Source organism: Hemiscyllium ocellatum, chromosome 3, assembly GCF_020745735.1.
Source record: "Hemiscyllium ocellatum isolate sHemOce1 chromosome 3, sHemOce1.pat.X.cur, whole genome shotgun sequence".
NCBI classification, from domain to species: Eukaryota; Metazoa; Chordata; class Chondrichthyes; order Orectolobiformes; family Hemiscylliidae; genus Hemiscyllium; species Hemiscyllium ocellatum.
The window spans coordinates 102,394,038-102,408,565 of NC_083403.1; the positions used below are offsets into that span (position 1 = coordinate 102,394,038).

Here is a 14,528-nt window from a genome sequence, read left to right on the forward strand (position 1 = left end):
GGGTTCGTAAAGGGGAGGTGAAGGGGGGTGGGAGGTGAAGGGGCGGGCGGGAGGGCAGGTCAGTAAAGGGGAGGTCAAGGGGGGTGGGAGGTCAAGGGGGTGGGAGGTGAAGGGGGGTGGGAGGTGAAGGGGGGTGGGAGGTGAAGGGGGGTGGGAGGTGAAGGGGGGTGGGAGGTGAAGGGGGGTGGGAGGGCGGGTTCGTAAAGGGGAGGGGAAGGGGAGGGGGAAGGGGAGGGGAAGGGAGGGGAGGGGAGGGGAGGGGAGGGCGGAGGGGAGGGAAGGGAGGGGAAGGGGAGGGAAGGGGAGGGGAGTGGAGGGCGGGTTCGTAAAGGGGAGGTCAAGGGGGTGGGAGGGCGGGTTCGTAAAGGGGAGGTCAAGGGGGGTGGGAGGGCAGGTTCTTAAAGGGGAGGTCAAGGGTGGTGGGAGGGCGGGTTCTTAAAGGGGAGGTCAAGGGGGGTGGGAGGGCGGGTTCTTAAAGGGGAGGTCAAGGGGGGTGGGAGGGCGGGTTCTTAAAGGGGAGGTCAAGGGGGGTGGGAGGGCGGGTTCTTAAAGGGGAGGTCAAGGGGGGTGGGAGGGCGGGTTCTTAAAGGGGAGGTCAAGGGGGGTGGGAGGGCGGGTTCTTAAAGGGGAGGTCAAGGGGGGTGGGAGGTCAAGGGGGGTGGGAGGGCGGGTTCTTAAAGGGGAGGTCAAGGGGGGTGGGAGGGCGGGTTCTTAAAGGGGAGGTCAAGGGGGGTGGGAGGGCGGGTTCTTAAAGGGGAGGTCAAGGGGGGTGGGAGGGCGGGTTCTTAAAGGGGAGGTCAAGGGGGGTGGGAGGGCGGGTTCTTAAAGGGGAGGTCAAGGGGGGTGGGAGGGCGGGTTCTTAAAGGGGAGGTCAAGGGGGGTGGGAGGGCGGGTTCTTAAAGGGGAGGTCAAGGGGGGTGGGAGGGCGGGATCGTAAAGGGGAGGTCAAGGGGGGGAGGTCAAGGGGGGGGAGGTCAAGGGGGGGAGGTCAAGGGGGGGGAGGTCAAGGGGGGGAGGTCAAGGGGGGTGGGAGGTCAAGGGGGGTGGGAGGTCGGGTTCGTAAAGGGGAGGTCAAGGGGGGTGGGAGGTCAAGGGGGGTGGGAGGTCAAGGGGGGTGGGAGGTCAAGGGGGGTGGGAGGTCAAGGGGGGTGGGAGGTCAAGGGGGGTGGGAGGGCGGGTTCGTAAAGGGGAGGTCAAGGGGGGTGGGAGGGCGGGTTCGTAAAGGGGAGGTCAAGGGGGGTGGGAGGGCGGGTTCGTAAAGGGGAGGTCAAGGGGGGTGGGAGGGCGGGTTCGTAAAGGGGAGGTCAAGGGGGGTGGGAGGTCAAGGGGGGTGGGAGGTCAAGGGGGGTGGGAGGTCAAGGGGGGTGGGAGGTCAAGGGGGGTGGGAGGGCGGGTTCGTAAAGGGGAGGTCAAGGGGGGTGGGAGGGCGGGTTCGTAAAGGGGAGGTCAAGGGGGGTGGGAGGTCAAGGGGGGTGGGAGGTCAAGGGGGGTGGGAGGGCGGGTTCGTAAAGGGGAGGTCAAGGGGGGTGGGAGGGCGGGTTCGTAAAGGGGAGGTCAAGGGGGGTGGGAGGTCAAGGGGGGTGGGAGGGCGGGTTCGTAAAGGGGAGGTCAAGGGGGAGGGGAGGTCAAGGGGGGTGGGAGGGCGGGTTCGTAAAGGGGAGGTCAAGGGGGGTGGGAGGGCGGGTTCGTAAAGGGGAGGTCAAGGGGGGTGGGAGGGCGGGTTCGTAAAGGGGAGGTCAAGGGGGGTGGGAGGGCGGGTTCGTAAAGGGGAGGTCAAGGGGGGTGGGAGGGCGGGTTCGTAAAGGGGAGGTCAAGGGGGGTGGGAGGGCGGGTTCGTAAAGGGGAGGTCAAGGGGGGTGGGAGGGCGGGTTCGTAAAGGGGAGGTCAAGGGGGGTGGGAGGGCGGGTTCGTAAAGGGGAGGTCAAGGGGGGTGGGAGGGCGGGTTCGTAAAGGGGAGGTCAAGGGGGGTGGGAGGGCGGGTTCGTAAAGGGGAGGTCAAGGGGGGTGGGAGGGCGGGTTCGTAAAGGGGAGGTCAAGGGGGGTGGGAGGGCGGGTTCGTAAAGGGGAGGTCAAGGGGGGTGGGAGGGCGGGTTCGTAAAGGGGAGGTCAAGGGGGGTGGGAGGGCGGGTTCGTAAAGGGGAGGTCAAGGGGGGTGGGAGGGCGGGTTCGTAAAGGGGAGGTCAAGGGGGGTGGGAGGGCGGGTTCGTAAAGGGGAGGTCAAGGGGGGTGGGAGGGCGGGTTCGTAAAGGGGAGGTCAAGGGGGGTGGGAGGGCGGGTTCGTAAAGGGGAGGTCAAGGGGGGTGGGAGGGCGGGTTCGTAAAGGGGAGGTCAAGGGGGGGGGGAGGTCAAGGGGGGTGGGAGGGCGGGTTCGTAAAGGGGAGGTCAAGGGGGGTGGGAGGGCGGGTTCCTAAAGGGGAGGTCAAGGGGGGTGGGAGGTCAAGGTGGGGAGGGCGGCTTTGTAAAGGGGAGGTCAAGGGGTTGGGAGGTCAAGGGGGGGCAGTCAAGGGGGGGGGGGGAGGGCGGATTCGTAAAGGGGTGGTCAAGGGGGGTGGGAGGGCGGTTTCGTAAAGGGGAGGTCAAGGGGTATGGGAGGACAAGGGGGGTGGGAGGGCGGGTTCGTAAAGGGGAGGTCAAGGGGGGTGGGAGGGCGGGTTCGTAAAGGGGAGGTCAAGGGGGGTGGTCGGGCGGGTTCGTAATGGGGAGGGCAGGCGGGTTCGTAATGGGGAGTGCAGGAGGGAGGGAGGGCGGGCGGGTTCGTAATGGGGAGTGCAGGAGGGAGGGAGGGCGGGCGGGTACGTAATGGGGAGTGCAGGAGGGAGGGAGGGCGGGCGGGTTCGTAATGGGGAGTGCAGGAGGGAGGGAGGGCGGGCGGGTTCGTAATGGGGAGTGCAGGAGGGAGGGAGTGCAGGAGGGAGGGAGTGCAGGAGGGAGGGAGTGCAGGAGGGAGGGAGGGCGGGAGTGAGGGAGGGAGGGAGTGCGGGAGGGAGGGAGGGAGGAAGGGTTCGTAATGGGGAGTGCAGGAGGGAGGGCGGGCGGGTTCGTAATGGGGAGTGCAGGAGGGAGGGCGGGCGGGTTCGTAATGGGGAGTGCAGGAGGGAGGGAGGGCGGGCGGGTTCGTAATGGGGAGTGCAGGAGGGTGGGCGGGTTCGTAATGGGGAGTGCAGGAGGGAGGGAGGGCGGGTTCGTAATGGGGAGGGAGGGCGGGCGGGTTCGTAATGGGGAGTGCAGGAGGGAGGGCAGGTTCGTAATGGGGAGTGCAGGAGGGAGGGAGGGCGGGTTCGTAATGGGGAGTGCAGGAGGGAGGGCAGGTTCGTAATGGGGAGTGCAGGAGGGAGTGCAGGAGGGAGTGCGGGTTCGTAATGGGGAGTGCAGGAGGGAGGGCGGGTTCGTAATGGGGAGTGCAGGAGGGGGGGAGTGCAGGAGGGAGGGAGGGAGGGTGGGCGGGTTCGTAATGGGGAGTGCAGGAGGGAGGGAGGGTGGGCGGGTTCGTAATGGGGAGTGCAGGAGGGAGGGAGGGTGGGCGGGTTCGTAATGAGGAGTGCAGGAGGGAGGGAGGGCGGGCGGGTTCGTTATGGGGAGTGCAGGAGGGAGGGAGGGCGGGCGGGTTCGTAATGGGGAGTGCAGGAGGGTGGGCGGGTTCGTAATGGGGAGTGCAGGAGGGAGGGAGGGCGGGTTCGTAATGGGGAGGGAGGGCGGGCGGGTTCGTAATGGGGAGTGCAGGAGGGAGGGCAGGTTCGTAATGGGGAGTGCAGGAGGGAGGGAGGGCAGGAGGGAGGGAGGGCGGGCGGGTTCGTAATGGGGAGTGCAGGAGGGAGGGAGGGCGGGCGGGTTCGTAATGGGGAGTGCAGGAGGGAGGGAGGGAGGGCGGGTTCGTAATGGGGAGTGCAGGAGGGAGGGAGTGCAGGAGGGAGGGAGGGCGGGCGGGTTCGTAATGGGGAGTGCAGGAGGGCGGGCGGGTTCGTAATGGGGAGTGCAGGAGGGCGGGCGGGTTCGTAATGGGGAGGGCAGGAGGGAGGGAGGGCGGGCGGGTTCGTAATGGGGAGTGCAGGAGGGAGGGAGGGCGGGCGGGCGGGTTCGTAATGGGGAGTGCAGGAGGGAGGGAGGGCGGGCGGGTTCGTAATGGGGAGTGCAGGAGGGAGGGAGGGCGGGCGGGTTCGTAATGGGGAGTGCAGGAGGGAGGAAGGGCGGGCGGGTTCGTAATGGGGAGTGCAGGAGGGAGGGAGGGCGGGCGGGTTCGTAATGGGGAGTGCAGGAGGGTGGGCGGGTTCGTAATGGGGAGTGCAGGAGGGAGGGAGGGCGGGTTCGTAATGGGGAGGTGAAGGGGGGTGGGAGGGCGGGTTCGTAAAGGGGAGGTGAAGGGGGGTGGGAGGGCGGGTTCGTAATGGGGAGTGCAGGAGGGAGGGAGGGCGGGCGGGTTCGTAATGGGGAGTGCAGGAGGGAGGGAGGGCGGGCGGGTTCGTAATGGGGAGTGCAGGAGGGAGGGAGGGCGGGCGGGTTCGTAATGGGGAGTGCAGGAGGGAGGGAGGGCGGGCGGGTTCGTAATGGGGAGTGCAGGAGGGAGGGAGGGAGGGCGGGCGGGTTCGTAATGGGGAGTGCAGGAGGGTGGGCGGGTTCGTAATGGGGAGTGCGGGAGGGAGGGCGTGTTCGTAATGGGGAGTGCGGGAGGGCGGGTTCGTAATGGGGAGTGCGGGAGGGCGGGTTCGTAATGGGGAGTGCAGGAGGGTGGGCGGGTTCGTAATGGGGAGTGCAGGAGGGTGGGCGGGTTCGTAATGGAGAGTGCAGGAGGGTGGGCGGGTTCGTAATGGGGAGTGCAGGAGGGTGGGCGGGTTCGTAATGGGGAGTGCAGGAGGGTGGGCGGGTTCGTAATGGGGAGTGCAGGAGGGTGGGCGGGTTCGTAATGGGGAGTGCAGGAGGGTGGGCGGGTTCGTAATGGGGAGTGCAGGAGGGTGGGCGGGTTCGTAATGGGGAGTGCAGGAGGGTGGGCGGGTTCGTAATGGGGAGTGCAGGAGGGAGGGAGGGTGGGCGGGTTCGTAATGGGGAGTGCAGGAGGGTGGGCGGGTTCGTAATGGGGAGTGCAGGAGGGTGGGCGGGTTCGTAATGGGGAGTGCAGGAGGGCGGGCGGGTTCGTAATGGGGAGTGCAGGAGGGAGGGAGGGCGGGCGGGTTCGTAATGGGGAGTGCAGGAGGGAGTGCAGGAGGGAGGGCGGGTTCGTAATGGGGAGTGCAGGAGGGAGGGAGGGAGGGCGGGCGGGTTCGTAATGGGGAGTGCAGGAGGGAGGGAGGGCGGGCGGGTTCGTAATGGGGAGTGCAGGAGGGAGGGAGGGCGGGCGGGTTCGTAATGGGGAGTGCAGGAGGGAGGGAGGGAGGGCGGGCGGGTTCGTAATGGGGAGTGCAGGAGGGAGGGCGGGTTCGTAATGGGGAGTGCAGGAGGGAGGGAGGGCGGGCGGGTTTGTAATGGGGAGTGCAGGAGGACGGGCGGGTTCGTAATGGGGAGTGCAGGAGGGAGGGAGGGCGGGCGGGTTCGTAATGGGGAGTGAGGGAGGGAGGGCGGGTTCGTAATGGGGAGGGAGGGAGGGCGGGTTCATAATGGGGAGTGCAGGAGGGCGGGCAGGTTCGTAATGGGGAGTGCAGGAGGGTGGGCGGGTTCGTAATGGGGAGTGCAGGATGGAGGGAGGGTTCGTAATGGGGAGTGCAGGAGGGAGGGAGGGCGGGCGGGTTCGTAATGGGGAGTGCAGGAGGGAGGGAGGGCGGGCGGGTTCGTAATGGGGAGTGCAGGAGGGAGGGAGTGCAGGAGGGAGGGAGGGCGGGCGGGTTCGTAATGGGGAGTGCAGGGGGGAGGGAGGGCGGGCGGGTTCGTAATGGGGAGTGCAGGAGGGAGGGAGGGCGGGCGGGTTCGTAATGGGGAGTGCAGGTGGGAGGGAGGGCGGGCGGGTTCGTAATGGGGAGTGCAGGAGGGAGGGAGGGAGGGTGGGCTCGTAATGGGGAGTGCAGGAGGGAGGGAGGGTGGGCGGGTTCGTAATGGGGAGGGAGGGAGGGAGGGTGGGCGGGTTCGTAATGGGGAGGGAGGGAGGGTGGGCGGGTTCGTAATGGGGAGGGAGGGAGGGTGGGCGGGTTCGTAATGGGGAGGGAGGGAGGGTGGGCGGGTTCGTAATGGGGACTGCAGGAGGGTGGGCGGGTTCGTAATGGGGAGGGTGGGCGGGTTCGTAATGGGGAGTGCAGGAGGGAGGGAGTGCAGGAAGGAGGGAGTGCAGGAGGGAGGGAGGGCGGGCGGGTTCGTAATGGGGAGTGCAGGAGGACGGGCGGGTTCGTAATGGGGAGTGCAGGAGGGAGGGAGGGCGGGCGGGTTCGTAATGGGGAGTGCAGGAGGGAGGGAGGGCGGGCGGGTTCGTAATGGGGAGTGCAGGAGGGAGGGAGGGCGGGCGGGTTCGTAATGGGGAGTGCAGGAGGGAGGGCGGGCGGGCGGGTTCGTAATGGGGAGTGCAGGAGGGGGGGAGTGCAGGAGGGAGGGAGTGCAGGAGGGAGGGAGGGCGGGCGGGTTCGTAATGGGGAGTGCAGGAGGGAGGGAGGGCGGGCGGGTTCGTAATGGGGAGTGCAGGAGGGAGGGAGGGCGGGCGGGTTCGTAATGGGGAGTGCAGGAGGGAGGGAGGGCGGGCGGGTTCGTAATGGGGAGTGCAGGAGGGAGGCAGGGCGGGCGGGTTCGTAATGGGGAGTGCAGGGGGGGGGGGGGGAGTGCAGGAGGGGGGGGGGGAGTGCAGGAGGGAGGGAGGGCGGGTTCGTATTGGGGAGGGCAGGAGGGAGGGAGGGAGGGCGGGCGGGTTCGTAATGGGGAGGGCAGGAGGGAGGGAGGGCGGGCGGGTTCGTAATGGGGAGGGCAGGAGGGAGGGAGGGCGGGCGGGTTCGTAATGGGGAGTGCAGGAGGGAGGGAGGGCGGGCGGGTTCGTAATGGGGAGTGCAGGAGGGAGGGCGGGCGGGTTCGTAATGGGGAGTGCAGGAGGGAGGGAGTGCAGGAGGGAGGGAGGGCGGGCGGGTTCGTAATGGGGAGTGCAGGAGGGAGGGAGGGCGGGCGGGTTCGTAATGGGGAGTGCAGGAGGGAGGGAGGGAGGGCGGGCGGGTTCGTAATGGGGAGTGCAGGAGGGAGGGAGGGCGGGCGGGTTCGTAATGGGGAGTGCAGGAGGGAGGCAGGGCGGGCGGGTTCGTAATGGGGAGTGCAGGAGGGGGGGGGGGGGGGGGGAGTGCAGGAGGGGGGGGGGGAGTGCAGGAGGGAGGGAGGGCGGGTTCGTATTGGGGAGGGCAGGAGGGAGGGAGGGAGGGCAGGAGGGAGGGAGGGAGGGCGGGCGGGTTCGTAATGGGGAGGGCAGGAGGGAGGGAGGGCGGGCGGGTTCGTAATGGGGAGGGCAGGCGGGTTCGTAATGGGGAGTGCAGGAGGGAGGGAGGGCGGGCGGGTTCGTAATGGGGAGTGCAGGAGGGAGGGAGGGCGGGCGGGTACGTAATGGGGAGTGCAGGAGGGAGGGAGGGCGGGCGGGTTCGTAATGGGGAGTGCAGGAGGGAGGGAGGGCGGGCGGGTTCGTAATGGGGAGTGCAGGAGGGAGGGAGGGCGGGCGGGTTCGTAATGGGGAGTGCAGGAGGGAGGGAGTGCAGGAGGGAGGGAGGGAGGGAGGGAGGGAGGGAGTGCGGGAGGGAGGGAGGGAGGGTTCGTAATGGGGAGTGCAGGAGGGAGGGCGGGCGGGTTCGTAATGGGGAGTGCAGGAGGGAGGGCGGGCGGGTTCGTAATGGGGAGTGCAGAAGGGAGGGAGGGCGGGTTCGTAATGGGGAGTGCAGAAGGGAGGGAGGGCGGGCGGGTTCGTAATGGGGAGTGCAGGAGGGAGGGAGGGCGGGCGGGTTCGTAATGGGGAGTGCAGGAGGGAGGGAGGGCGGGCGGGTTCGTAATGGGGAGTGCAGGAGGGAGGGAGGGCAGGAGGGAGGGAGTGCAGGAGGGAGGGAGGGAGGGAGTGCAGGAGGGAGGGCGGGCGGGTTCGTAATGGGGAGTGCAGGAGGGTGGGAGTGCAGGAGGGGGGGGGAGTGCGGGAGGGAGAGGGGGAGGGCGGGTGGGTTCGTAATGGGGAGGGAGGGAGGGCGGGTGGGTTCGTAATGGGGGGGAGGGAGGGAGGGAGGGCGGGTGGGTTCGTAATGGGTGGGCGGGTTCGTAATGGGGAGGGAGGGAGGGCGGGCGGGTTCGTAATGGGGAGGGGGGAGGGAGGGGGGTTCGTAATGGGGAGTGCAGGAGGGAGGGAGGGCGGGCGGGTTCGTAATGGGGAGTGCAGGAGGGAGGGAGGGCGGGCGGGTTCGTAATGGGGAGTGCAGGAGGGAGGGAGGGCGGGCGGGTTCGTAATGGGGAGTGCAGGAGGGAGGGAGGGCGGGCGGGTTCGTAATGGGGAGTGCAGGAGGGAGGGAGGGCGGGCGGGTTCGTAATGGGGAGTGCAGGAGGGAGGGAGGGCGGGCAGGTTCGTAATGGGGAGTGCAGGAGGGAGGGACGGCGGGCGGGTTCGTAATGGGGAGTGCGGGGGTGGGGGAGGTGAGTGCAGGAGGGGGTTTGGGGGGGGGTGAGTGCAGGAGGGGGGTTGGGGGGGTGAGAGTGCAGGAGGGGGGTTGGGGGGGGGGGAGAGTGCAGGAGGGGGGTTGAGCGGGTTTGTAATGGGGAGTGCAGGAGCGAGGGTGGGCGGATTTGTAATGGGGAGTGCAGGAGGGAGGGTGGGAGGATTTGTAATGGGGAGGGCCGGGCGGGCAGATTTGTAATGGGAAGGGTGGGAATGGGGGAATTCGGGCATGCAGGGTGGGAACAGGGGAGGTCGGGCGGGAGGTCGGGCGGGAGGGGTGGGAACTGGGGAGGCCGGGCGGCCGTGCGTGCATGGCATTGTGGGGGCGGGGACAGGGAAGGGAGTGAAGGTGTGGTTGGGTGGGGAGGCAGCGGGGGATGTCGGGCGGGCAGGGTGGGAACGAGGGAGGTAGGCTGGGTGGGCAGGGCAGGGTGGGTATAGGGAGGGAAGGCGGTGACAAGGGAGAGTGTGAAGGTGTGGTGGGGCAGGGAGAGAGCAGGGGATGTTGTGGGAGGACAGGGTGAGGTGGGAACAGAGGATGGACGGCAGGATGGACGGCAGTGTGCAGGATTGGAACGGGAGGTTTTGGACGGTGTGTTTGGGATGAGAGGCGGGATGGGCTTTGGTGGTGTGGGAGCGATGGGGTTCAGATAGAAGGCAGCAGTGTTGGATCGGGGTTGGGTGGGTTGTGAGGGCCATGTTGGAATGGGGAATGGTGGGACGGGTGGCAGAAAAGGCAAGAGTGAATGACATGGAATGGGAAGGAGGGACAGCGTGGCTCGAAAATGGCATGAGGGGATGGGGCAGAGCTAGCAGGTAGGTCAGCATGGGATGGGCAGGTGGGAGTTGGTAGATGGATGGGATTGTATTGGTGGGAGGGGACAGGTTGGAAGAGTAGAGAGGCCGGTTTGGAATATGGCAGGCAAGCAGGATGGGTTGGGACCAGTGGGACGTCACAGAAACCAAACAGGGACAGTTGGGAGCAGGAGGCGGGATGAGGTGAGGAAGGCTGGGCGGCCAAGATGCGACAAAGGGCATTGCTGGTGCTGACCATGGAAATTGAAAAACTAAATGAGAGATTCTAAGCGTTCTCCACAGATCAAGTGAATATTTTGTAAATATGTGGCAAACTCATCCTGGTTCACGTATCCATTTGAGCTTTACTAAAATTATAAGCAGGTCACCTCTTTACTCTTTTAATATTAAATATTGCTGCATTTGGAGGATTAGATAGTGCAGCATATTAGCATTTGTTTTTATTCATGGGATGTGGGCATCACTAGGTAGGTCAGCAATTATTGTCCAAACTTTATTACACAGATTTGCGCTGACAAGTTGGCAAACAACAAGTCCCTCACATTGACCATTTCCAATTACAGAGAACCGAACCATTCCCAGCATTGTCATCACTGAACCCCAAATATCAACACCTCAGGAGATTACCATTGAACAGCTGAACTAGCTATCAATACCGTGGCTGCAAAGTAGGTCAGAGGCTCGGAATGCTGCAGCAAGTAACTCATCTCCTGACCCCCCACAGCCATCTACAAGGCACAAGTCAAGAGTGTGGTGGAAGAAGCCCCTCTCACCTGGATGAGTGCAGCTCCAGGCATGCTCAAGAAGCTGAATAACATGAGAACAAAGCATACTACTTGACTGCACCACACTCCCTTCACCATTGATGTTCAGTAGCAGCATCTACAAGATACATTTCAGAACTTCAATAGCACTATCCAAACCAACAATCATTACCATCTAATAAGGCAAGGACAAAATAACTTGGACAACCACCAGCTGCAAGTTCCCCTCCAAGCCACTGACTTAGAAGTATGCCATTCTTCCTTTAGTGTTGCTATGTCAAAATCCTGAAACTCACTCTAACGGACTACAGAGATTCAAAATAAAAGCAGCTCACTTACTCAATGGTGACTAGATTTGGCAATAAACGTTGGACCAGCTAATAATACCCACACCCTTGAATTTAAAAAAAGCCAATGTGCCACACTACCCAGTTCTATGTGATCCATTAATAATAAATAACATGAATAAATTACAAGATATTAAATCAAACAATTTATGAAGAACTTCTGTGGGAAAATGTACAAGGTTTAAAGAATGTAAAAACTAGTCAAAACTCACCTGAACATGGTGGATGAGGCAATAGTTATAATACTTGATCTTACAAAGCTTCAAAAAATTCAAGCAGGCTGCAAACAAAAATATGTAAAAGTTAAGTTCAAAATTATTTCACATTAAATAATTAAAAATCACAACACCAGGTTATAGTCCAACAGGCTTATTTGAAAGCACAAAATTCCAGCGCTCTGCTTCTGCGTCAGGTAATTGTAGCTTTGAAAGCTTGTTCTTTCAAATAAACCTGTTGGACAATAAACTGGTGTGTGATTTTTAATTTTGTTCACTCCAATCCAACACCGACACCTCCAAATGACATATTAGGACATAGCTGATTACTGATATTTCAAAAACTCTGATCTATTATTTTGAAGAATCTTTCACCAATGTAACTGTTCTTTGGTTTCTTCACCTTCCTTAACCTCCCTCCTTGTTTCAAAAGCCTCATTGCTTTTTCACAACTCTCTTATTTTCATAGGACTTTTTAAACTCTTTTCACAGCCGCGCACCCCTCCACTGAGACAAATCCTGCACGTATGAAACACCACAGAAATATCATAAGTTCCACCTTTGAACTGCATCAAGCTTTAAAGAAATAACGTGCCTTCAGGTCAGCTTTAACATGATTTCCAATGTGAAATGATTTGGGGCACAGTCGCCAGTGCATTTTAAAACAAAAGTATAATTCTGCGAATCTTTCTCTTTCTCCTCAAGTCAGGAGATCGTGGGTTCAGGTCTCAATCGTCCAAACCAACACTTCAACATGGTGCTTCTGTCCAACTGAGTCCCTCACTGCCCTTCAGAGATATGCAAAAGTGACCACTGTTTCGAATAATAGGAGTGTTCTCCCCGGTAGCCAAATATATCACTTAGCAGCAGTAAAATTAGCTGGTCATCACCTCACTGATATTTGAAGGAGCATGTGCGTAAATTACAACAGTGACTACACTTCAAAAATATTGAAGAGGCTATGCAGTGTTTTGAGATGTCTTCAGATGTTGTAGAAAATATGTAAAGCCGTTGAGAGACTTCACCTCCCCGTTACAGAACTTCTGTTCAAAAAATATCAATCATCCTAACAATAAGGGAAAAATTTGCAATGAAAACTGCCTCTCCAAATTACCACTGACCCCTAGGCCTCTCTTCTGTGTATAAATCGATCACCAAATCTCCCAGTGTTGTCTCAAGCAGCACCGCCATTTTGTCTTGAACACGTCGCGAAATGGCTGCCAGGTGAATCGCGTCACCTGACACAGCTCAACTCGAAATACTCCCGCCGGAGAAAGCGCCCTGATACTCTACGCCTGCGCCATCATCTTCAGTTCCTACCCGAACGCGCCTGCGCCCCTTTAGCCTTCCACAGCCGCGCATCCGTGCCCGGTCATTTGTGCTGCCTCCAGAAACTTCTAGCCGACGGTCGCTCAGTGTACCGATCGATATACCGGTTCTGTACGGTTGTGCTCGGCTGCAACAGGTACTTCAGCATTGTTTAGTTGGGTCAGGGTTAGAATTGGTATATTCCATTACCCTGTTATAAAATAAACAAATGCTTTGATACCTGAACCCGGAAAAGTTAGGCATGGTTGGCAACTTTGTTCTCCTTGATTCCACCGCCAATCCCCCCCAGCTTGTAATGTACGTTTACAAATCATTTGTAACAGTACAGTTTTGTTTTACTTAAACGTCTAGATAATACACTTTCTTTTAATGGGATGGGTGGAAGTGACACCCTCCACTTCTGTATCAGTTTTGTGGCTCTTCAACATTTACCCCAAACAAGGCAGAATGATTGTCCTCATTGCGTATTGTTGTTTTAAAAAAAACCCAAAGAACTGCGGATGCTGGAAATCAGAAACAATGCCAGAAATTGTTGGGAAAACTCGGCAGGTCTGGTAGTATCTGTGGAGAGAAAGCATTAACGTTTCGAGTCCAGTGATGTTTGTTTGTCACTGACTTGGTCTCTGCCCCTTTTTGGTAGATGAGGCCAAAAAAATAAAAATAATGCATGAAAACACTTAACAGGTCAGACAGCATCTATGATCAAATAAACAAATGAGCTAATCGTTCAGTCTGCTGATCTTTCATCAGAAAGTTGTGTAGTTTACTATAGGTAGCAGAATGATAATGGTGTGTGACTGCTGCCCTGAGGAAAGGAATATTGAAGAGTGGAAATGAAGCAAAAAAAGTGTCCCTGAAATGAGAGAGAATATTCATGGCTTTGAGCAGAGACCTCAAACATCAACTGTTAGAAATGTTACATGGGACTGAAAATTGGCAAATTCCCCTGGAGCTGATGAACTATTCTAAGTTTTTAAAGAGATAGTGGAGTTGTGAATGCTTTCCAAAATTCAATAGATTCTGCAGTTTGAAGGGTAGCAACCTCTCTATTTAAATTATTGGGAGACTTGTTAACCAGACATCAGGAGTATGGAAATCTTTATAATGTGTTCTAAAGGGTTTTACAACTGGATACTTAACTAATAGTGGATTGGGTTGCGAGCACAGATTAATGAAAGGGAAATCATGTTTGCCTTGATGAAGGACTTATGCTCAAAATGTCAATTCTCTTGGGTGCTGCCTGACTGGCTGTGTTTTTCCAGCCCCACACTCAAGGTCTGTATTCTCTCTTGTTCAGAAAAATGAAAAGTGACTTCATTAGGGTATATAAAATTCTTACAGGGGTTGACACTGTAGTTGCATGAGAAATGTTTCCCCTAGTTGAGTGTTTGGAACCAGGAGATGCAGTCTCAGATTAATAACGGTGCCCATTTAAGATTGTGAATGAGGAGGCTTTTTTCCCCACCTGCGATAGTGAATCTTTGGAATTCTCAACCTAGGCTGGGCGATGTAGTGATTATGTTCAAATCAGTAATTAATCGATTCCAGGAATTGAAGACATAAAGGGAAATGGACATAATGTCTGGAAAATTGTGTTAAGTTAGAAGATCAGCTATGATTTGATTAGATGGAGACTCAAAGAACCAAATGACCTACTTCTGCTTTTGTTTGTCTGCATCAATACCCAAGTCATTGGCTATACTGTTCAAAAGAACATGGCGCAGGAGATCAGTTAATTTTCAAAATGCAGTTTAATTTTTTTTGCAGCATTTTCTTTGACTCAAATAACTCAATAGTCCAAAAAATTGTTATGATTCGGAGATGCTAGTGTTGGACTGCTGTGTACAAAGTTAAAAATCACACAACACCAGGTTATAGTCCCAACAGATTTAATTGGAAGCACACTAGCTTTCGGAGCGACACTCCTTCATCAGACGATGAAGGAGCATTGCTCCGAAAGCTAGTGTGCTTCCAATTAAACCTGTTGGACTATAACCTGGTGTTGTGATTTTTAACAAAAAATTGTTGTTAGTGACTTGATTTTTTTTTATGGCCAGGATGAGACTTCACATGATATTGTTCCTTGGTTTTCATAGTTTTTCGATTTTGTGCAAAGTCGAAGTATAAGTGTTGGTGCAAACAGAAAATCATAAGAGGATTTGTAACCAAGAGGAAGGAAACCTTTACAGATAAGAGAGAAGTTAGGGATATAGCCAGGTTAGGTGGGTGAACAGAAACTCCACAAATGGAATATATGTGGGGAAATGTAAGGTGCACACTTTAACAGTAAGAATAGTGGAGCTAAATAGTATTTAAAGAGAGAAACTGCATAAAGTTACAGAACAGAAAGATTTAGGAATTACAGAAAGCTAGTATCCAAGTTCAGGTGGTAATAAGGAAAAGAAATGAAATGTTGACCTTTATTTCAAAGAGGATAGAGTGTGAAAGTAGAGAGTTTTAGTTTAAAGTATACAAAGCACTCGTC

General features: G+C 58.3%; 2 protein-coding genes across 2 annotated transcripts in view; one reads left to right on the top strand and one right to left on the bottom strand.

Moving 5' to 3' along the window:
* Positions 1–12,007, bottom strand: part of ppil4 (peptidylprolyl isomerase (cyclophilin)-like 4) — a 59,407-nt gene extending 47,400 nt beyond the window's left edge. Inside the window, exons 1-2 of the mRNA XM_060852288.1 lie at positions 11,836–12,007; positions 10,712–10,779 (exon numbers count right to left, since the gene is read on the bottom strand). Coding sequence (XP_060708271.1) covers positions 10,712–10,779; positions 11,836–11,905 — 138 coding nt within the window. The 5' untranslated portion in view covers positions 11,906–12,007. The remainder of the gene's footprint in view (positions 1–10,711; positions 10,780–11,835) is intronic.
* A 63-nt stretch (positions 12,008–12,070) lies between these two features.
* LOC132833745 (katanin p60 ATPase-containing subunit A1-like) overlaps positions 12,071–14,528 on the top strand; it is a 47,137-nt gene continuing 44,679 nt past the window's right edge. The window contains exon 1 of the mRNA XM_060852276.1: positions 12,071–12,179. The gene's annotated coding sequence lies outside the window, so the exon portion shown is untranslated. The remainder of the gene's footprint in view (positions 12,180–14,528) is intronic.